This window comes from Manacus candei, unplaced genomic scaffold (assembly GCF_025592945.1).
Source record: "Manacus candei isolate 608988 ecotype Guabito, Panama unplaced genomic scaffold, ASM2559294v1 h1tg000014l, whole genome shotgun sequence".
NCBI lineage: Eukaryota > Metazoa > Chordata > Aves > Passeriformes > Pipridae > Manacus > Manacus candei.
In genome coordinates, this window is record NW_026138062.1 from 46,086,367 (window position 1) to 46,110,604 (window position 24,238).

Below are 24,238 nucleotides of genomic sequence, written 5' to 3' on the forward strand. Positions count from 1 at the left end.
TAAAGGGTCAACAAGAGGCATTAGGAATGTAAGTGCCTTGGCCACCCCCATCCATTCTGTTTGTCTCCTTTAATCTTTGATCCAGCTGCTCCAAACATCTGGCACAGTGAACTCTAACTCTGGGCTGTGATTTACAGGGAGTCCTTGGGGATGTATGTTTAGGAGCTTCTTTGCATTCCCCATTGCTTCTACACAAATCTTTGTGTCCTTCTTGTGTGGGGATCATCTCTCTCATCTGTTGGAGGTCACCCATCATCCTGCCAGCCAGCTGATTGTCTCTGTTGGCAACGAGAAGTGGCTGCTTTCTGACTCCCTTATTACACATAGTCCCAGGAGAAGACAGACAACTGCTATGACAGCCCAGTAAACCAATGGCACCTCTCCTCTCCCCTGATTCCTCCAACATTTCTTCCTTCGAGCCTCCTGTGCACAGTAATACCACTTTGCTTTTGGTCTCATCTTTCCCTTCTGCAGACAAATCCCTCCCCTCCTTCTGTAATCTGTGCCTTCTCTGCAAATATATGTTCCCTCTTCTTCTCTGTTTCCAGGTTCCTGACCTTCTAGTAGAATTTCAGTCCATGGTTAATGGTAAAGACAATGTCTGAGAGGACCCTGGGTGTAGGGAGGAAGAGAAAAGATGGTCTTTACCTATCACTCCACCAGGTCAGTGACAAGACTAGTAACTAGTGGTATCTCTCCTATCTCTCCTATAACCTACCTTCATCCCTTCAAGCACCAGCAACCAGCTCTTGGAACTGCATAGAGGGAACAAACTGGTACAGTCACAGGCACACACACTCACATTGTCCTCTGCTTAAAAACTGGCCTCTGCCAGTGACTGAAGAAACCAGGAGGGTTGGGCAAGAATGTGAAGCAGGTGCCATCTGATGGGCTCCCAGCCAGCCCCAGGCTGGGACTAAAGGAGGATGTGAAGGAAAAAAAAAACAGGCTCCACACCTGGTAAGGACATGTGAGATCTCTATCCTTCACACTTGGGGATGAAAGCAGCAGTCAAGCTGGTAATGTGGTGGAAGAGAGACAGCAATAAAGGGATCACAGGGAATTAGGATCATTGATGGAGCCATAGCAAGACTGTCCCTCTTCCTCTATTCCACAACAACGTTAAGTTCTTAAGTTGTTAATTCAAGTTAACTCAGCGGGACAGGGGTGTGGAGGAGGATAGGGTGCAGGTTAGATGTGGCAGTGCAGTCACACTGGGGCAGCTACATCAAGTAGCAGGATTTGGGTCATTCAGCAGTTGCTTAAAAAAAAAGATAATATTTTAAGCAGCAACCCAGAGAGGGGGGAACCAGCAGGGAGCATCAAGCTGTGGAGCAGTGGCAGAGAAAGACTGTTAATTCTCGAAAATGGATGCACGAGCTAATCCTTCCCTGCAAATACAGCCTGGTAAATGCTCAGACCCAGCAGCCTTTTAAATGCCAGACCAGCTTTTACCTAAATGACATTTTGTTTTATTATTTATTTATTCTATTTTACTTTATTTATTTATTTGCTAAGAATAGCTTCGAATAAAAAGATGATCTCTGTCTAGCATTGTGTTGTGAGGGTTCCTTGGTGTTTTCTGTTGTTGCAATGGAGTGCAGGGAAGTGTTGAGTTTGCTGGGGCTCAGGCTACCTCGGACCCCTCCCATCCACCCATGCATACCCATACACCCCCACCCCAAGCTCAGAGCTGTCGTGTCCGGCCCTGTGCCGGGGGTCCCTGCCCACCCCGGGCAGAGGAAAGGATCAGTGCGGTGCTGCGTGGTGCAGCGGGCTGGAGAGGAGCAGGACGGCTGGGTGTGAATGGGAGCAGGAGCCGGGTGTGTGGGGCTGAGCCGTGAGACGGGGGAGCGAGGAAAGGGGGAGGATTTGGGAGAATGCAGTGATACCAGAGGAGAATGCAAAGCTTTGGTTGACTTCGGGAGGGAAGGGTTAATCGAGGCAAGGTAGACGTGCGGGCAGCAGATAGCACGGGAGAGAGTTGGTGTGGGGTTTGTGGGAGGGTGGGGAAGCAGAAGGGTCGCGGGGTACCGAGCTTTTGGGCAGAACGTAGTCAAATAAGAAGCCTGCCCGTAGGTCTGCAGATACGGTCCAGGGATGCTGGCTGTGGAGGCAGGAGGCTGGCGGGGAACTGCAGCGCCTGTGGGTCCAGGGAGCCCGGGGTGCCGGAGAGGAGGGAACCCGGTAGGAACGGGTGGCTGCAAGTGGCACCTGTCGTGGGGAGGAGCAGGGAGCAGCCCGCAGGGAACAGGAACGGGGGGGCACAACACGCCAGTAGGGCTGGTAACTCCATCTGCCCTTGGCAGGGACATCAGTCCTCGTCTTGCCGTTGCTGCTGCCCTGCAGCCAGGGGAAGGGGCGAGGGCTTGAGAGGGTAATCTGTCCTTCCAGTGGCAAACGGTCCCTCCTTTCTGCTTGATGTCGCTGTCTGTGTATGTGTGTAGTGGGGTAGTCGCTAGTCTCGCATCCCCCTCTCTCCCCGTGCCAGAGAGCAGCAGGCAGAGCCCAGGGCTGGCAGGCTGTTTGGTTTCCTGGAGGGATCTATGCCACTTGGTGGCACTAAAAAGTTGCGCTGAAGCCCGGTGCTCCCCCTTACGAAGAGCCTCCTAGCCTCCCAGCCCAGACCCGCAGGTGCGGCAGCAGAGTGCCCGGGATCCCAGCGCCGCGACCCCAGGGACAGCAAACTTCGGCGGGGGCAGTTCGCAAACGGTAGCCGGGACCGCAGGGGTAAACTCTTCTCCGCGACTCGGTTTTAACCAGGTTTTTGTTTGGTTGTTTTGTGGGTTTTTTTGTTGTTTGTTTGTTTGTTGTTTTTTTTTTTTTTTCCCCCCATTTGGATGATGCTGCTCTGAACCGATCGCCGCTTTCTTACTTGCCAGGAAGGAGGTGTCGGTTTGTAGGGGGACTTTGCAACCTTCAAAGCAGGGAAAAACGCAGGGTTAGCCCCTTATAAATGCAGAGAGGTTGCTACCGTGCATGTGTGAGGAAGGGCGGAGGTGTTTAAGCAGGTGGGTCAAGCTGCAGCAAGTATTTAGGAAGACCAAGGCTATGGTGCCAGAGAGCATCTGTTGTTTCATCGTTTGTTTATTCCTCCTCCTCATGTCTTCCCCCTCCCTTAAATCCAGGAACCGTTCACGCCTCTTTCAAATGAGATTTGGGCGATTCTGAGAGAACAGCGTGTTGCATAGCGTCTGTGTATGTGCATGCATTCGCGGGGGTAGGATACTCGGTCCTCAGTATTTGCCTGTGATCAGAAGAAAACAGGATGTGTCTATAGCTGGAGGAGTGACAATGCTAGCCCAGTGGGGCTCACCTGCTGGTGATCTTTGCAGAGGCATTTGAGGATTATTCAGCTCCAGAAGGTCTGTGTGAGGAGTGCTATTCTCTGCCGTGGCTGAAAATAGGAGGTGCCTACTCCTACCTGGCTTGATTATTGCCATCAAAAGGATCAGTTTGCCACCACTGTGGGAAGAAGCATTTGCTGCCACGGACAAGGTAATGATGTGGGGCGGGAGAGGGTATTTGTGTGCCCTGGATTATGGACAGAAACCCTGTGGATGCAGTAGAGGCTCTTCCACCCTCTCCCTCCCTTTCTCTTGTTTTTGTGCTGTGCCCTGGTTGCTGGAGGACCAGTACAACTCCTGGTGGACCAGCAAGCCAACTGGTGTGGTACCTCTCTAGGGTTTGCTGGGGCATCAGGGTGTCGGCGTGCTGGAGGGAAGCAGGCACTGATCCCTCCCCAGGAGCAGGATATGTGTGCAGCTGCAGGGAGCTGGGGTACTATAATACCTGGGCTTGATGATGTGTGTGATATAGTCCTTCCGTTCACAAGTGGGGATTTGTCTTGCTAGGAAGGTGTAATGGAAACAGGAATGTATTTGTTTTCCAGGGACAGCCAGGCTTAGCTCAGCCATAGACTTTTCTGTGTGACCTTGGGACAAATCACTCGGCTCTGCTCAGTGAGCCCTGTCTGTTCCTTATTTAGTAATCGAAGGTAATGTCTCCATGTACAGAAATGATTCATTATGGATTGAGAGGGACAGTGATACCGCTATCCAAACAGGGAGATAGAGACCTAAAAACCAGTCTGCTTGCACAGATATATACGTCTGTGTGCACAGCCACTTAGTTGTGGCAGTACAGGTAGCTATACTGGGAGTTAACCTCACCCAATAGTTTCCTCCAAGACCCAGATCTATTTATTTAATTAATTTGTAAAAATGTGATCCTGCATGCCAAATGTGACCACTGTGGCAATTTTTACCACTGGTTGATTTTTAGGCTGATTGGTTTTTTGCCTTCCCCTTCCATAGACCTGCCCAGAGGCGAAAGCCGGCGGCGAGCGGTGCTCAGCACCAGGGACAGCGTCTGCTTCCCACTGCCCGCCTCCCGCTGCCCGTTCCCTTGCCCGCCGCTGCCCGCGGCCCGCAGGCAGCGCTGTCCCGCACCCTGGGGCTCCGCCACCCAGGCGGCCCCATTCCCATCCGAACCCTTCTCTGAGAAACAATTTCCGGTGGTGGGGAGGGGGTGACTGAGTGTACTGGGAGCCAGGACGCTTCTTTCTTCTAAGTCTTGAGGACAAAGTAGGGGGTCATCTTGAAAGTGGCAGAGGCACATGTTGAAAATGCACCACTCTAAATTCTGAAAGAAAAAGATGTATAGAGGCTGTTAGGTTCTTTAAATTCCCTACGACTTTTTTTTCCTTTTTTTCTTTTTATAAACTGTATTCCTAAACATTTCTATCACATGCTGATATTTTGCGAATTATCAAATACTTTGACTACATCCTTATTTTTATGTTACACGATCACAGCATTAATACTTATTTCAAATGTTCAGAGAGTACTTTTTAGGGTCTCTATATAGATTTCTTTTCATTCTATTTTCCAGCATAGCTGTGGTGATTTTGGCATAGTGACAGTGCTGGAATGCCACCATAACCACTCTTGTTGTGACTTGCTGAAAAATGTTTTTTGGATCTGCTACTACTTTTTTTCTTGATCACCTCCTCCAGACCATACAGATTTCTTAATTAATAACATTTCTAGGATTACAGATGAAAACAAACCTGAGCTACTAATTCCTGCATCATATGGTGTAACTGGTTTTTGGTAACAGCAGCAGTAAGCAGTGTATTTGGTGGAATTGCAGAGATCATTGAAAGTTTCCCTGGGAGTTTAAACACCTACATACTAAAACCAAAACTGTTTCATCAACCAGAAAGTGCATGTGTGTGGGCATAGCATGGGGAAGAACTTCCTGCTGTTGCTAAGGATCTTATTGATAATTATAACATTCTCTGTTTATTAGCTATGAACATAAGATCGGCATGCTAGTCTGTTATTTTCAGTGGCTGTTATGACCAAATGGTGAAAATTCTTCCTTGCTGCTTAGTTTTTTTTCCTATTTCTAAGTGGAATTATAGAAAACTGTTTCATAGTCTCTCCTGTTCTATAAGGTTGTTTTCTTTCTCAAAGAACTTTATCCAGTGCTCACTGAAATTCATAGAGCTGATAATGTAATGACAGTGGTAGAAATCTCAAAACAGAACAGGATGCTCATATTTCACGCTTTTCAAATAAAGACCATTTGAGTGCATCAGGTTTTGTTTAACTGAACTAAATTACCTCTGAGGAAGGGGTATGGGGTACCTTCTGCAAAGCGAGCCTCCCCTGAGCATTGGGAGATAGATTGCCAGAACAGCTTGAACCCAATGTTTAGAGTTTGCAATGCCAATAACCAGCAGAATTCAGCATGCCTTAGCATCCTGAGTGTACACTTTTTCCTGACATTGGTCCCAACTGAGATGAGCTGAGAGGTCTCTCTCCGTATGTAATTGTTTTTCTAAGACTGTTCCATGTTTTGCTACTGAAAGATCTTCGCTGCGTGATAAGTGACATGACTGACTCTGGACCAGTAATTCAGTTTCTGCTTGCTAAGGTTTTGTCTTCTCTGATGACAAAACCTCAATTAATTTCTTGTGATATACTGATTTGATCCATATCAACACATATTATCTCATATCTGATGGATTTAAATTAGTTGTGGTTTATACTGTAAATGAATGCCTGGAAAGAATTTACTCAGCAGGTATATGGCTGTAAGTTATACAAATATAGCATATAAATAAATTTTGTCACTACAAATGAATGGATTTTAAGGATGCTAGTTTTTGTGATTGTTCTGATCCTGAAAATCCTTTAAGAGGGACCTTAAACTTTAGATAAGCCTTTATAGATATTTGATCAATAGTATTCTTCATCTGATAAACAGTGAACATGTTCCTGAGTGCTTTGTTGGATTGGACCATGAGTTTTCACTCTATCACAGCACTGTCCTGCGATTCAATAATCTGACATTTTATTTTTAATATTTAAATCTGCCTTAAAATTCAGAGATTATGAACAAGCAGGCTGTAAACTTACAAAATTGTAACAAAGAAGAAGTCTGAACTAAAGCATTTCTACTCCTGTCTTTTGATTATTTTTTTCATGAGGTAGAAAAGAATAAATTAAAAAAAAAATCCCTTTGCTGAATTCGTGTTTTACCTATTAGAAACTACAGAGCCAAGAGGATTCAGGTTGCAAAGCAGACAGGTGCTTCACTCTGGGGTCACTAGTGGGCGCTGCTATAATAATGTAAGTCACAGCAGGAAAGGGTGTCATTCTTTAGGTTTAAACACAGTTACACGTGCGGTAGCAGAAGCCCTTAAGAACAGTCAGATGTACTCCATGTATAAACTCTCAGCCACGTACATACTGGAAAATCAGCACTTTGTGAACTGCTGTTCATAGTGGGTTTTTGATCAAAATTTATTTAGTGCCCTTAGATATTAATGCTTTTTTTGTTTCTTTTGGTCTGTACAGACTGCAAGTACAGGTGGACATGCATTTGAGATTGAAATAATTTTGAAAGATTTATATTTTAATGATGAAAGATTTGTGTGATGTTTCATGGAATATTACAGATGCTCATTTTCTACTCAGTTAAACCTCAACATGAAGTAGCTGGAACTCTGCCCTAAGGGTACAGCTGAGAATCAGAGACTGGCATGAAGATTTTCTTGCCAGGGAGAACAGAGGTTATAGGAACATGTTGAGTGTTTCATCAGATCTGTGTCTTCAGCCATCTGGGTAGCCCAAAAATTTTTGTCTGTGGCAAGACTGAGCAAAGGACAGATAGGCAGAGTTATTTTTTTGTCTCACTACTTCTGCAATTGCTCCAAGTGTGAAGCTAATGCACCAGAAGATTGAGACCAAAGCATCTGTCATCTATTGTTAAAGCACGTGAACTCAGGATTAATTTATAGTTAGATTCATAACTGAAATAAACTAGGAACCTTGATACACCAGTAATTAGGTACCTGATTTAATTTTGCTTATGTTGCAGTAAATTTAGGGTAAGTCCATTGATGCTGAAGAAATTGACAGTGTGAAAAATAAATTTGACCATAAGTGCTGTGCATGGTGTTCATCAATGAAAGCAAGTAAAAGAAGATAAATTATTAATTGGGAAATAATTCCCATTACAGTTCACTGTCTTTGATATTGCTGATACCTCTGTTGTCAGTCTGAAGCCTATAGCATGTCAAATTCCCTTTAGGGTTATCCATAACAATTTAAAGAGGAATTATATTTAAGCTTATAAAATTTTACTTAGTTTTATTTTAGTACTCATCCTACTTGCAATAATAAGCTTCCTATAGTAAGAGAGAATGGTAATCAAAACAAGAAGTGACTTCTTGGTGATTCTCTTGGGACAGAAGCACAGTAAAATTGTATATTTGAGTAGTTCCCTTGGCCATATTCTCTTCAGGAGAATGTTCTCCAGGAAATGTAATAAGTGTGCTTAGTCTATCAGCTCTCTGCTCAGTCATTTTGGCTTAAATTGGGATTTTTTTACCTAATTACTCTCATGGTATCTTCGCATGACACGACCAGCTGTATACATCAGAAGGATGGATACAGACAAGAAGAATAAGTTGAAATACAGGAAATTCTGTTTAAATATATTAAAAAACCCAGTCCTTTTCAATTTGTGGCTAAACAGGTTGCCCAGAAAAGTTGTGGAGGCTCCATCCTCAGAGATATTGAAAAGCTGACTGGACATGAAGCTAGGAAATCTGCTCTAGTTGAACTTAAAGTGGGGTGGATGGACCAGATAACTTCCTGAAGTGCCTTTCCACCTCAACCATTCTGTGATTTTTAAGTTTATGAGCACAAGAGTATGCTCTCAGAACCAGATCTCTATTATACAAATAAAAATCCATTGAAATTTATTAGGCTCACTTAGCCATGTCAATATAAATTCCAGATTGTTTCATTACATCACAAAATCCCACAAAAAACCCACATTGACTTTGGGTTCTTGGATGCAAGTCCTAAGCCTAATAATATAAAAAGTAAACAGTGTTCTCAGTGTAATTAGTAACAGTTTAAGTCCCAAGTAAATTGAATTTCACTTTAGTACAGTGAAGAAAGTTCATTAGTTTAGAGCAACTGCAGTCTGCATCTGACTCCTTCTTTTCCCTTGGATGCCATGGAGTTGAAGGATTTTATTGCTTTCAGAACCTGCTTTTGGGCCATAGGAATCCCCCAGCTATAATATAGGCTAACATTTTGGAAGCAGAAATATAAAGGAGACTTTCAGCTTTGCCTCATTCTTTACCCTGTAATTTTATACTGATAGATACAACTGTAGACAGAGAAGGGCAAACAGCTGTTCTTTGTAGTGAAGGAGATAAAAATAGCCTTACTGTCCTCTCTTCCCCATATATCCTGTATGGAATTATTTAATTCATAGACATAAGACCAAGAAATTTGGTCAATGTGTGTTGTAGAACTGAAATGGTGGATGGGCATTGGATACTTTTTTCAGTCCACAAGCTCACCCTAACTCTCTGAACTCTCTCTCTTTGTACATATGCAGATTCACAGACAACTTGGTTATAAAAAGGCATCTAATTGTATATCCAGTTACAATCTGAGGCAGAGTTGGCATTTCTCTAAATATACTTGTGGTTTGAACACATAGCTTTAATTTGAGAAGCTCAGAAAAATAAGGATCCATGGCTTTAAATAACAGAGGACTATTGCTGTCCAAATGTTTGTAAGTTAATAAATAATTAAATATTTTTAAAGTTATAATACGTTCAATTAATTAAAGTCATAGGAATTTAATAGTTTTGATATTGTAAAAAGATATCTCCTGTCATTCGCCCTTCAGACTGTTTTCAAATTATATGGTACCAACTTCAGAGTCATGGAACAAACAATTGCAAGACATAAGCAATAGTGATAGCCTGTAATTAGAGACTAATTAACCTGAACTGAACTGTTGTTATTCCTTAGTGGCAAAGGGTTGCAGTATTGATAAGCCAACCCTTTACAGACTAAAAAAACCACAAACCTTATTGAAGTGTTTTACAATTGTCTGACTTTTATATTATTATTAGGACTTTATAATATTAAAAATTAGTATTACATGAACATAACAATATTGTGATTAACATTAAAAAAAATATATTCAATATTTTCTCTTTTTAAGGATTTAGATTTTATTTGGGAATACTCACTGAAACTATGGCATGATTGCCCCTGTGTAAATACTTTATAATTTATAGAAGTCTAGGTAAAATAATAATTGAACAAACCTAATATCAAACAGAAAAGAGTTTTTAGATTACATGTCTCATCTTCAGAATCAGGAAGAGTTTTACTTGGCGCTATACAGAATGGCCTAGCTGTGAGGAGTAAATTCAAGATTAAAATACTGTGAGATTTTCAACCTGGAAGAAACAGAGGTAGATTTCCCACAGCAAGGGTTTCTTTCACTTTACAGTACCTAGATGGTATCAGAGTCATTAGTAATGGCTAGAAATGATTGGTGGTGTCTGAAATTTATGGAGATTTTTTATTTTTTTATTACATCAAAAGATTTATGCTGATAAAACTGAGGTCAGGCTCTGCCCCATAATTTTTCAGTTGTTTTGTCAATAATGAAAGTGGGCATATGGTTCACTAAATAGCTCAGCATCTTTCTGTATTTAAGAGTGTGCTTAGCTTTCTCTACTATCAATGTATTCACTGGTAGGTGTGGAGCAATAGATAGTACTTTAATGTGCTCAGGGGTCAAGACTTGGACAAACCACTGCTTAAGCACTGTATTTAAATCCAGAAGCATTCTTCTGCAAATCCACTGCTAGGTGTAGAACATTTTCAATCTCCATTAACCATAGGCCGAGATGTGAAGTATTTTCTGTTTTTGTTTTTTTTTTTTTTTATCCTTCAGCAACACTAGAGATGGGTACAGATTGCGTTGCAGACTGTCGGTAAACGTAACAGATCAAATATTTTAGGCATCAGTGCATCTGTATAGTCTCTGTGTTGCCTTCTTTCTACCAGTGTTGTTTATAGTCTACAAGGACTTTTCAAACTGTTTTTTGGCAATTTTTGAAGTAATAATATAAAAAGATTAAAATAATGTCACTACTCTGATGTTTTCTAATTACTGTTCCTTTGCTTAAAACAAATATAAATATTAATATCAAACAGTTTTCTTAATCTTAACTTATTTTAAAAGTTATTTTGTTTCAAGTTGTGTCTTGCAATGAAAAAATAGGTTTATAGATTCTGCATTCCTTAGAGTAACAGCTTTATGTGTCAACAACCACTTCCTAATGCTGTAGCTGATAATAGAGTACATCCCCATTAGTGGGATGTATGTATTTGAGATATAGAAAGTGTCTGAAATTAAAGGCAGTTGCTTTTGAATTCTTCTGTGGAATTAAATACTTACCTGTCTTTAGTGCTTTTGAAAACATTTCCCCAAAGAATTTTTAAACAAGAGTGTCAAAGAGAAAGATGTTGGTTTATACTAGCAGAAGTACAAGCCTAGCATTGTGAAACACTGAAGTGTGATAAAGTTTTCCAGCTTGAAAATGATGAAGGCAAGTATACATAAGGGAAAATGTATTACAGTCATTGACAGCAGTAGGAATAGGTGCAATCTTACAAGAGATTATAAAGTTGACTTTATAAATCATTTTAAAGCTCTTTCTCTTATTTATTCATTTTTGAAGGTTATGAGGATTATGACCACATGTGCAGCTCTGCATAGGTATCCACGCGGAGATGATGGTGACTCCTTAGAGAATACAAGCAAACTCCTAACTAAGCATCAGCATAGTGGGTTTTTTATCCAAAAGATTTGATAACTGCTTTTCACCAGCTCTCCAACTTTGTTCCATCATGCTGTCTCTACCAGCCTAAACCATTTCCTAAAATGGTCCTTTTGCTGTTCCTTGCAATCTTGCTGTTGAAGGAAGATGTCTGTGGGAACTTTGGGCTTTTGGTTTCAGCACAGGCAAATGAAAGAAGGGTGGTTGCACACATGCCTGGTGATATTATCATTGGAGCTCTATTCTCTGTCCATCATCAGCCAACTGTTGACAAGGTTCACGAGAGGAAATGTGGAGAGGTAAGAGAGCAGTATGGCATTCAAAGAGTGGAGGCAATGTTACATACCCTTGACAGAATTAATTTGGACCCCACACTGTTGCCAAATATAACTCTAGGATGTGAAATAAGGGACTCCTGCTGGCATTCTGCTGTGGCTCTGGAGCAGAGCATTGAGTTTATAAGAGACTCTCTTATTTCTTCAGAAGAGGAGGAAGGGATGGTGCGATGTGTGGATGGAACATCATCGTCTTTCCACTCCAAGAAACCCATTGTTGGTGTCATTGGACCTGGCTCTAGCTCTGTTGCTATCCAGGTCCAGAACTTGTTGCAGCTTTTCAATATACCTCAGATTGCTTATTCTGCCACAAGTATGGACCTAAGCGATAAAACTCTGTTCAAGTATTTTATGAGAGTTGTGCCATCTGATGCACAGCAAGCAAAGGCTATGGTGGACATTGTCAAACGCTATAACTGGACCTATGTTTCTGCTGTACATACTGAAGGTAAGAGGCTGTTTTTTAACATATAAGAATGCCTTTGAACTACTCTGATGTTGTCTAATAGATGGATGATGATGTTGGGTTTTTGCCAGTCAGTTGTCAACAGTACAGACTTTACTTAATAATAACTTCACATTCTCTGTGGGTCTGAAGTAGCATCATTTTGTCAATGGCTGAAAACAAAGTTTGAAACACAGGATTGTGTGTGCTCTATGCTACTTATTAGTAAAAGTGCTTGCTCTGAAGTCTCCTAAGTGACCTTAATTTAATTTAGTAGACGTTTATTTATTTTTCTTTATCTACCAATTACTGTATTTATGTAGAATAATAATTTTGACTATATTAAGATCAATGTGTAGTGAGAAAGCATCTGGTCTTCATAGTGCAGATGACAGTTAAATCATAATTTGAAACTATAGGTGAGTCAGAATGCGTTCCTGCTTAACATCTGAGTTACAGAGGCACGGATACTAGAAAACATGCAATTCTAGATAATACCTGAATGCAAGTTGTCCTATCTCCCTGAGATCAGAACTGTTTCCGTCCTTTTTATGACACTCAGTATAGAACCGACTTCTTGCTCCATATCTACATTGGTTTTGCAAGAGAGCAAGGCAAATCTCCTTGCATCTTCTTCACAGAGATATGCTCCATGTCCGCTAAATTGCTTTTATCAGTTGTCCAGAAAATCAGAACTGTGGGCTAGATTGCTTTCCTCTTTTTATTTATTAGAGGTAGAGCTTAAGCCTTTTACCCAGTGTTCATAAAGAATATGATTAGGGGGATATGCTATGGGAAAGCTTACTTGATTTTGTTATTTTTTGTACTGGCAGAGTTGAGTGGTTTCATGTTGTTATAAGTGACTAGAATTTCATACTGCCTTAAGAGTAGGTTTCATCAGCCCCTAACATGACCATTTAATGAATTTTACAGAATTAGGTTCTGTGATGAGTTTTAGGACTTCACCATGTTGCCTCTGTTCAAACAGACAACTTCTGAATGGAAGGCTCAAAATACAATCTGGAAATGAAAAATGTTAAGAGAATGAGTAGTGGTGGCAACGTTGCTGAACAGCAGCAGATGCTGCTGGCTTTATTACAACCAATAGAGAGCAGATTGCCCTTCCCACACATTGAGTATGTTTCTCTGGCAGACTGTATAATATTCAAAGCCCTTTTTGGGGAGATACTGGTCCAATGCTAGTCTTGCATGCAGATTGACGCAATCCTGTTTCCATCATGCTAGTCAAAGCTGGTAAATAACTGCAACCTCTTTTGTATGGGGATGCATGAATATATTAACAGTTTAATAGCAGTCTATAAAACAGTGTATAAATCACTCTCTACATTATATAATCTAATGAAGGTGTTCTGTACCAGCCTTTGGCGTGGCTAAGTGTGCAGCCTTGCCTTCACAAATATGTATGAATAGCATCATGGTAAAAAATAATGCCATTGACATATCACATTACCATAAGATTTTATATCCTGACTGCTTTTGATGACTCGTCTAGTTTTGTCTATGTACTACTTTTACACCTATCCTTATTGAGATGGGATGCTTTTATATTCTATGTGGGAATCCTCAAGCTTATATCAAGGCCTGATTCTTCACAGAATGAAAATCGGTACTTTTACCATTTTCTGCGGACACTCTTTGGAGCAGATAGTAACATATGGCACGTTAGTCTCACGGCAGAGGAACTTTGTACTGTGCATTGGAAAGAAGGGAATAGGGAAACAATGGTTGGAGTGGAACATAGATGCTATGGTCAATACAAGAGAAGTAAATGAGAGAAGAGCTGAATGTGAAGAAGGAGAAATGATGAATGATATATGTAGTACAACGTGTCCCTGCTTCTGCCATTATTAATGTGGACGAGATAGGTGGTATGTTGTTAATACCTGAGGCTTCATTCATGTTGTATTTACAGCAATATAATTCTGGACTTCAGTGAAAGAACATCAAACTTTGGTTCTGAGAACCCTCTGATTCTGTCATCTATTTGCATGGTCTGATCATGATGATGAATAGGTTTTCCAGGTAAATAACATCACACAAAAGTTTTATTACAATAGAAGATACAATATTTATCATGGGATAGAAAAATACAAACTGAACAAGGTGAAATGTGACAAAGTCTGATGTTCTGGGCACTTTCCAAAGATTATGGCACAGGTAACCCCTTAAAAACACTATTAAAAACCCTACACACGAGTCTTAAAGAAAAGGAATTGAGTAAATAAGCAAAAGAGAGTTTTGGGTTGCTTGCTTGTTTGGTTGGTTGGTTTGGTTTGGTTTTTGTTGTCTGTGATTTTGGTTTTTTGGGGTTTTTTTGCAATTATTTTTAATATAATATTTGTTTACTTGTAAACATTCCAGATATGCTGCTCAACTCAGTGTACTACATTCATAGTTATTATTTCAAAATAGAAAAAAAAATATTGAATCCTGTTCTTTGGAGTTTTTACTGATGTAGGATCTTGACCTCCCATTGAAAGTAGTCCTTCTTTCCATGCTTCCAATAGTTCTGGCCATCTACATTCATTAACTTTAGTTAATTTTTATTCATTAAGCATATTCTTCTGAAATATGATCTTTGATTTCTGTGAAGGATTTCCAAGGAGGGGGAGGGTCCTCTCTTCCCAAGCTGGATGTGGAGAAAAGAAGATGCATAAAAAGACTGGTTATTTAATTGCTTTCATAGTTCTATCAGCAGATAAATTTACAGATCTCTTTTTGATCCAGTGTAAGAAAAGCCTACAATACACCAGTAGTTTCACAATAAAAGGCTTCTTGTTTGAATCTTTCCATATGCATTAAATAATTATCTGTATTTTCAGTGGATTATTAAAATTCTGGGGGGTTAATCTGAAGGTGTGTTATTAAATCCTTACTTAAGACTTCCATATTTAAAACAAACAAAAAAAGTTTGAGAGATTCTTGTTAGCTTTGCTCCTTTGACATTTAGCATCACAATTTAATCTAGGTGATACCTTCCGATATACAAGTAACCACTAAAAGTCAATTGTTTTTCCTAAAAATGGGAAGGTAACAAGGACTACTGTCAGTGTAGCTCTTGTAATTTTACAGTGGAAGTTTCGGCAATCCCTTCAATGGGAAATGTAAGAAACAAATGAATGATACTTCTCATAAAACAGTGGTCATCTTCACTTACTATGTATTTTACATAGGCCTTTCAAAAATCTTTGCAAGTCTTGAGTTGTAACTCTGCCTTGCTTGACTTTTTCAGGAGTTATTATTATTGTTATTTTACCCACTCCCCAATTCTTCCTTTCATTGAATCTTTTGTGGGCCTCTACTCTGAACCAATCTGGATTTAAAACAAATCTTTTTCACACACCATGAGGGCTCTTTTTTCAAAAAACCTTATCAGTTCTGTAGTACAGGCCACACTGTGGCCCCATGAACAAATAAGTTAACACTGCAAGGCAGAGAGCTAGGACTGAGCAGGAATGACGGAACCTGTGATGTGAAACTCCTTGTACTGAGGACTTGTTGTTTAAAGCCTGAAGTGTCTTCAACTTTATGGATTGCTACAATAGGCATGAAGGGTGTACTGGAGTTACCTACTGATCTAATTCTTTCAGTTAACCTTACAGATGTTTTTTTCAAACACTGTGATGTGAGCTGTGCTTAAACAAATTTTCCTTAAAACTAAACCACCATTCACTTTTTAAACCAACTTCACAGACAGACAGCAAGTCAATAATGTAGCTGAATACTCTGCCTGTGCATCTCTCTGAAGCAAGGTAACACAGAAGAGAGAAGTCCCCTAGTTTAGTCTCCCAATTTCTCAAGCATGTTAGAAATTCTTTTTAGCTCATGTTGTCCACCTCCATGGAAACTGATGCACATAGGAAGGTGTAGAGAGAAAAATTTGTACCTCTGTTTGGCTTTTGGGTGGTGATGTCTGTCATGCAGATGGGCCACGCAGCTCATGCACCACAGGCATTTTGTCTCAGCCTTTTCTTGCTTAACCACTTGACCCCACAAATAATGGGAAATGGTTGGAGAAACCAGGGAGAGGCTGGCTGGCCACTTAAAGAGACAAAGAGCTGCCTGTTAACCTCATTTCCCATAGGAAAGCCTTCCCTGGTCTTTTTGAAAGATCTGAGAAAAATATGCACAATTTTCTCTTTTCCTATCATTGCAGTTTGAAGGCTTCATTTTGAAAGCTGGTTTGAACTCGATACCCTCCTGTTGACTAGACTGGCATTTGGGTCAAACCTTCCTAGTCAGAAACAAGGTCAATGCCTTAGAATCCGTGCTTAAAATTTGCCTGGAGTCAAAGTAATTAGTAGCTAGAAAGGCAATTTCTATTGCCATTGGAAACCATTTATTTTGCTACACTGAATGGGATGAAGAGGTGATGTATGCTGGAAAAATAGAACTGTACAGGGGTACAATTGAAATACAGTAAGCCAAATGTATTGGGGTTGGCAAGGGATAAATCTAGTTCCATTATGTAAACGGTGTAATTTGCTTTTGAACACAGTCTTAAGAAATAAACCATTGTTGACATTTTCTTCAGACAGCTCTTCAGATAAACATTGGATCAAACTCATCCTCAAAGTACTCTCTGTTTAATATTACTTTCCTCCACTTGAATCTATCATAAGTGCATATAAAGAGGTGGTTCACATTAATTTTTTTGGGATGTAATCTGGCAAGCATAACAAAGGCAGAACTTTTTCCCTCTGCAGATAAGAATTATTTCACACAGTCCCTTCCATATTTGTTCAAATGTGTCTGGTTACAAGATTGTTTTTGCCCCCATCCTTTGCTACCAAATAAAAAGCAAAATTAAAATTAGTCATAGTCTGTGCGATAAAGAGGAAGAAATGAGCAAAAAAGCTGCAACAAGTTGATGTTAAACCTGCTTTTTGGAACAATTTGTGCTTACATGAGATTTTTCGTTTAGACTCAAGATTATTCTTCTTTTGATACGACAATTGTATCACGGTCAGAAATATTATTTGCTTTTCACAAAGTAATATGATTGAAAATTATGTTATTTTTTTTAAGCATAGGTTATTTTTCATGTTTTCATATTTTTTCATGCTTTATATGCAGAAAAACTCCCACATTGAAACAATATACCAAAAAGGTCTGTGCTAGTCCAAGAAAACATTTTCAGTTGAAGAAAAAATTTATTTCTAAAAATATATTTTTGAAAATTGAAGGATATCCTCTCTGAAGACTGGAGAATGTTCCATTTCAGCAATGTTGAATTTTTACCATTGAGCAAAATAATTGTGTTTTGGGGGTTTCTGAAATTACTTTTTAACTGTTTCAAGCATAAATTTTGAGATCAGGATGATCAGAATTTGATATGCTCTTAATCACATTAATCTTGTAACAAAAATGAAAAATATCTCTCATCTGAAAGAAAATACGGGGAATGAAAACCCAACCCAAGTTCTAATCCTATCCGTCTGTTTGCTCATTTTTATTGAATGTTGGCATGTGCAGCAGAGGTAGATTTTTTCTTCCTAATTTCAAATATTTATCCTAGCATCCCAGTTGTGGAAAGTGAGCAAATGCAATCTCTCAGATGGGAATACTGAGACAGAAAACTGAAGTAGTATTGAACTAATGTTTACTTTGTTCTGCAGTGAGTGACTACCCAGAAAACATTTTAACATTGCTGTTAGACTGCTCAGGCCAGACATACCTACTGTGAAGGATCTTGACTGACAGAAAAATACAAAGTGAGAGGCGTGCTCTTATTTGTATACCCTTCATTTTGTGAATGTAATGGGGATGAAGATTCTTTGGGGAAATACCATGAGACAGCAAAGGGAAGGTGGTGTACTATTCAGCAAGGAGGTCTACTATTCTCAAGCTTTAAAAGAAAAATCACTTTTTTATGTAAGATGAACTTAGCTAAGAGCAGGTCACTTGGATCATCAAAATATGCTTTTTGCTTTTTTTGTTTAGGTGCTAAATGTTTGAATGTCACTTTTTCTGCCACTTAGACTCCATAGCAACTCAATGAAAGTTGCAGTGTCATGAAACTTGCCTTCACTGAGAAGAAACAATGGGAATGCAGCAACCTCCAGCTTCATCTTCCATTTTTCTGCTGCTTAAAACCTGGAAATGGAACAGTTATTGTCTTCATCCCCAGGGTGCACCTCTTCAGTCAGGGAAGGATCTATTAGGTTGATGAGATTTGGAAATCTTTCAGAAAACTGCACAGTTTCACTGCACAGTACTTGCTGGGTCAGAGCAGATTTACAAAAGACAGTCCTTCCTATATGTGCTATCAGATTGCTATGGGTACTGACAGTGTGATTCACTTTCCTCACTGATATTTTTTCTCTCATTGATATTTTGTCTTTGAGATTAAAAAAATACATGCTATAGAATTGGCCGGAAAACAGATATTCCATACAATTTAAAAAAAAGTTCCCAAAGTATTTTTATCCCAAGTCAGAATTGAAAACGTAAATAACATTTTTTGATGGTTGAAAGCTGTGATAAAACTTAAAAGTTGGTAAAAATAAACTACTTGACATGTAGTTATATTAAAAGAGACAATAAAAGATAACTTGATAAATCAAATGGGAATTTCATTCTACGAGGTGTGAACTTTTAACTGCTTTGCACAAATATTAGTGTTCTTTACCAGTTTTGATAAAAAGCATTTTATTCAGGAAGGAGTTGGAAGTTTCCCTTCACATCCCATCTTATCTTATTTAACATGTGTTTCATATCACCAATCCTGTATACAAATTAAATATTTTTGGATACGTTGACATCTCATTAATCCAATAGTCAAAGAGAAGCTAATGAACCGGGTCCCATTATTTATTATTTGTAAACATTTGTGGTACTTCTGAATCTGTATTTCTTATTCTTGAAACCATAGATTTTTCTTTTGTCATGTATGCTACCTGGTGACAGGAAATTTAAATCATTAATTTGTGAAGTAATTTTTCATAGATTTCAAGGTCAAAAACACAATTGGTACACTTTAATATATGAAAAAAAAATGAACTCAAAATATTATTTAATATTCCTGGAAATATATCCTGTTATTGAGAATTCAGGGGAGATCAGGGCTCTGTTGAAGGCAGGGAATAATGGGAGAGAGACGGAAAAAAACTAACCAACATCACTGAAAAGACTAGCATGAGAACCCACTTTCCAGAGGGCTGGTTTGAGACCTTGGGTATGAAAAGGCTTTACAAGAATGCAGAATTTAATTTGTTACATAAACAAGGAAAAGGAAGATGTCCTGCACTTATCAGTATCTTTATGCATCAAAAACATATTGTAGGTAGCTTAGTAGTGCAAGAATTAAATCAATGAAGCTTCAAAATTGGGAACTTCACGTACAGTTAAGGAGCAGAATATATATTTATATTGGTCCATACATGAAGGATATTTCCTGGGCTTACAAGAACTAACTTGTGATATCACTGAAAGCTGAGAAAATGCAAAGGGTCTATGCTGGATCTTTTAAATTTTTAGTCTTCCCTAAGGCAGTTTTCATTTGCTGAATCTTGAATCAAGCAGGAGACAGTGATCTTGGAGGTGAGTCAAAAATTATAGACTTTGCCTTAATTTAATTTGAAAGCCACTGGACAGAGAATAATATTGCATCCGTCTTACTAAAATCTGATTGCAGGCTTGTGATGTGGAGGCATACCATGCTGTAACACATAGTGTTTATATAATTATTTTGTATGTCTATAAGTTAAAGAACTGATTGGGAAGGTTATTAACAGAACAGTTGCCATCTACCTTGGCAATCAAATTTTGAGACAATCCTGTTCATAAATCACTGCCTTGTTTTTAAATGAACATAATTTAACTCATCTTTCTAAATATGTTGACTGGAAAAGAGTGTATTTAAGGTTTCCTTTAACTTAGGAATTTGATTTTTCTTTATGGAAGTGTATGACAACATTTGTGGCTGGGCAAATACATAATCAAGGTGATGTAGTTAAAAGCCTCCATATAAAATCAATTACATTGTGAAAGAGCAGCCAAACAACGTATGGGGAATGGCTGTTTCTCAAAGTGCAATATGTACTAGATGAAGTGGAAAGACAATATCTGGAGGGGATGGTAAACCATCACACTGAATTAATCCCACAGCCAAAATGCAACTTAACTGTTGAGAACAGCGCAAGTATGAGGAAAATTTCTCAACAGACTGTCCCTCAGTCTGCTGTGATCTAGTCAAATACTTCCTATTTGTTTTGAACTAAAGTTAGATTTTTTTTTCCTTTAGCTTTCCTTCCTGAGATACATTTCTTCTAACTTCCTAGGTGATGTTATAGGCATTAGGAGGAAGAATAGAGGTACTGCAAAGTCTTATTGAGGGGACTATGATCAGAATCTAGGAAATTACCTTACTTCTGTGAAGAAGATAGTTACAGCAGGTGAATCAGTTGTCCTAGATTGCTATTCTGGAGTACATAAGGCAAATATATATAAACTATGGTTGATCATGAATTGTGGAATCACAGAACATGTTCACTTTTCCCTGATTTGAATGTACAGAAATCTATTCTCCATATCCTAATTCTGATAGGTAAGATACGTAATAAAATGCCAGCTAATTATTAGTAGTTATTACTTTGGCTAAAATATATTGCTTATGAAAATGCATACCGAGCATCTTCACTTAAGGATCTTATGTAAAGACATAAGTTGATTTCACTGTCAGGTAGTCTGTTCAGACTGTGAATTACTCACTTTTCAGATGAGATAATCAACTGTGTTGCTCCAACCTATCACCCTTTATCACGATAAGTTCTTCCTAGGGAAAATCTTCTTTTCCCAGGCACTGTTCTAATCTTTATTTTGACTAAACCAGAGAGCTATAGTTCTCCTGTCACTTCTGTGAAGTGGGTTTTCAAGATGCTAAGTTATTCTTATAGACTTTATACGAATCTTTCCAGATTTGTCAAATCCTTTTTTTTTAAGAGCATGTACCCTTATTTTTTAGTGAGATTGGTACTCCATTTACTTCTTCAGCCTGAAGTGAGGCAGGAAATGGTTTTCTAGAGATCAACATACAAGGTGCTCTTTCTTATCTTATTTGCAAATCAATACCTTGGTGACCTGTAATCTTGTACTGTTTATTTTTGCCTTTTACAAATCTGCTTCCATCTTATCTTGAATCTGCCCATCTGACTTTCTATTTCCTCTTCCTCAAAGTTTGGTGGTTTGTTTTTTTTTAACTTCTCCCTGTCTCTTTTCTGGTTACATTAATTCTTTACTTCTTCCCCCTAATTAGGTCTGATTTTTTTCCCCCTCTTATCTCACCCTGCTCAAAATAAGATTACCAAATAATTTCATGTAAAAAAATTTGTGAATAAGATAGGATGCACTGATTTGAAATTTTCTAAAACTTTTGGTATATGTGACCATGACTATCAACCAATGCAGGCTGAGTCCTAGTTAAAAAAAAAGGCCATCAAAATTGCACACTCTTTTTAAAGTTCTTTCATCCGGAGAAGTCTGTCTTTTAAAGTTCAGGCTTTAAAGTCCAGATTCTCCTTTTAAAAGATCTGATTCTAACTAGATATATTTTCCAACAAGTCTAAATTTATTTTATCTTAAATCCTAGAGTATAGCTATTGTTCAATATGCAGATTTGGCATTTAGTGAAAAATGGGACATTTTTTCATATGCAAGCAGAGCCTTGAAGATGAAAGATAAGCTGAAATTATTCCTCTATTTTACCTTCAACAATCTTCATACCCAACTTCATTCTCAAATGAAGGTTCTTGGACAAAATATGTTGCACTTGAAGAACCCAACACCATCTCTCACCCACTTTCTCTCCATCAGGTTGCTTTGAAGATGGTCCTTGTAAGCAAGAGAAGTGAGCAGTCAGGGAGGATGCAGACATGGTCTTGGGGGTGTCCCCTGGCTTGCAGAAAGTATTGGCTCAGTATGGCTGTGATCCAGAAGCAGTGCTGAATCCTGACAGTGAGTGGAACTGTATTTAGGCATGGAAAAGGAGCAAAAGCTAGAAGTTTGGAAAGGGATCTTACACCTTCTGTTGATGGAGGACTAGCAGTGAGGTTCATCTCCTTTCCCATTTCCATGTTGACTTTGCATCTCAGAGAAGAATTTTATAATAGGTTTCCAAAGAATTCCAGGGAGGAAAATTAATAAAAACCTTTAGGTGCTGCTTATTTGGTTTTATGAGTAGAATAGAACCTCAGACTGCATATGATAGGTGAGTAGTTTTTCCTTTTTTTTTTCATCTTTACTACAGAAAAATGCAGGACTCAAATCCTTTTCACATAAACTGAAGCTTTCAAAAAGATTAGGATATGTGCCCAAAATTGAATTGTGAGAGAGTGCATATTATCTTTCCAATACAAACTTCTCATATGTCTTCAGTTATGGTTATATATAAAAATGACTTCTTTGTTTTTTTCATTCCAACAGTGCTGTGGGATGTGAAGTTACCTTCCTTGCTCCTTTTCATTCATACGTAAAAAGACAGGCAATTTGTCTGACCTATTTCTTTCTGTAAAGGGAAAGTATGAGAAGAGCTCAATTTAAGGGGTCTAAAAATGTTGAAGTTATATCAGATTCTCTCTTTCTCTGACTTACATCTCTGCTTTGGAAGCCCGCTCTACAGGGTATTTCAATGCTCAAACTTTTTTTGGCATGTCCGTTCCTATGGACATATCTCAAGAATATGTAGATAGTCTGTGTCTTACAGGATGTAGGGTTGAAAGTTTTATTCAGTCAGACAGAATTTCTATGGAGGGATTCTATTTTTTTCCCCCTAAATCTAAAGACATTTATGTGCAAGTTTATATGTCAGAGTGCTTCAGTAGTTTAAAATGAAGCATCTGGTACAGCATGCATTCCGAGATCTCAAACTTACGGATTTTGTACAGAAGACAGACTTATGTGGTGGCTGTGACAGGCTAGGGGTGTAGTATCTTCTGGTAAGCTATCTAAGATCCAACCAAGGAGTGTAAGCTTTATAGTTATAAAAACATCCTGCTATGGAATTTTATTGGGAAGTGAAAATTGTTTGAACTGTAGATTAACTAATTGCTCTTTTCCACCAACCTTCCCTGTTTGAATGCTTCTTCACTTGTGTGACTTTCTCTCTCTCTCTCTCTCTCTCTCTCTCTCTCTCTCTCTCTCTCTCTCTCTCTCTCTCTCTGTCTCTCTCTCCCTCTCCCTCTCCCTGTGGCCTCTCACCTGTTAACTAGAACTGTCTAAATCATCTAGGTTAACATAGTGCTCCCAAGCTGATTTTATTACAGGTCTGAGCATTATTCACATGTATTCAGCCAACAATTTATGCAGACAGATTCTATGAGAGTTGTTCACAGGCTGCTCAGGCAGGGCTAGATGGTGCCTTTGGGCACCTCCCTGTGGGAGACTTGATGTGCAAATAGGTCTGACACAGGAGGCAAAGTGCTGAGAAGTATCTCAGTCATGCATGGTCACTTATGACCATGTCAGGCTACTGGTGAAGCATCTCCATTCACATGCAATGGCGTATTCATCACATTAAACCCCATTATAAGAGGGAAGCCTTGTGTCCTCTAGTCTATGCTGTGAACCTGCCTTTGCTGTTTGGTTAGCTTGTGTCTCTGTGGGGTAGAAATATAGTACTATCTCTTTTTCTAGCCCAATTCAAGAGTGAGAGTCAAATTAAATCACCAAAAGTAGGAAATTTAGCCTGAGAATACTGGGTGTGGAGAGCAGGACATTGCAGTGGCTACAGGAGAAGGGAGTTTGCAATCGTTTATGTAGAAGTGAGAGACCCAGATGTGTGCTCTTCTGGACTGCCCATGTGGCCCTGATAAAACTGTAGAGATTGTGCCTTGTGATGGAGAGATTGGTTCAAATACACTGTCGGGCTGTACCATTACAGTATTGTCCTCAAAATGATCAGTCCATTGGGAAGTATGACATGGGACACAACCTTCTGGAACTGAGAAATTCAGCTAGTTGCTCAGCACAACAGGCTGCATCAGAAGTATGCTGGGTGTGCCTGCAGTCCCTTCTGTATCCTGATGGGAATATGCCTCCAGCCATCTGCATTAGGCCTGCTGAATGATTTTATAATGGTTTGGCATTTTGTAGTCTGGGCATTGGCACACAAGGGTGTCTTTGAAGCATTTGCTCCAAACACCCACATTTCAAAAGTGTGATGGAAATGTTGTGAGGATGAATACTTTGGAGAGTAAGGGACACTCAGACACTACTTGCAATGTGGGGCAAGCTCATGGACGTGTAGTTTGTATACAA

The 24,238-nt window shown here is 39.3% G+C and overlaps 1 protein-coding gene across 7 annotated transcripts in view; it reads left to right on the forward strand.

Moving 5' to 3' along the window:
* Window positions 1-1,716: 1,716 nt before the first annotated feature.
* The window catches only part of GRM5 (glutamate metabotropic receptor 5), a 240,391-nt gene continuing 217,869 nt past the window's right edge, over window positions 1,717-24,238 (forward strand). For 2 of the 7 annotated variants that reach the window (XM_051779202.1, XM_051779203.1), the window contains exons 1-2: window positions 3,140-3,498; window positions 11,084-11,965. In XM_051779202.1, coding sequence (XP_051635162.1) covers window positions 11,287-11,965 — 679 coding nt within the window. In that variant the 5' untranslated portion in view covers window positions 3,140-3,498; window positions 11,084-11,286. Of the gene's footprint in view, window positions 1,824-1,858; window positions 1,950-2,502; window positions 2,764-3,139; window positions 3,499-11,083; window positions 11,966-24,238 lie in introns of those variants that run through there. The other 5 variants (XM_051779197.1, XM_051779196.1, XM_051779201.1 and 2 more) reach the window with 5 other exon arrangements.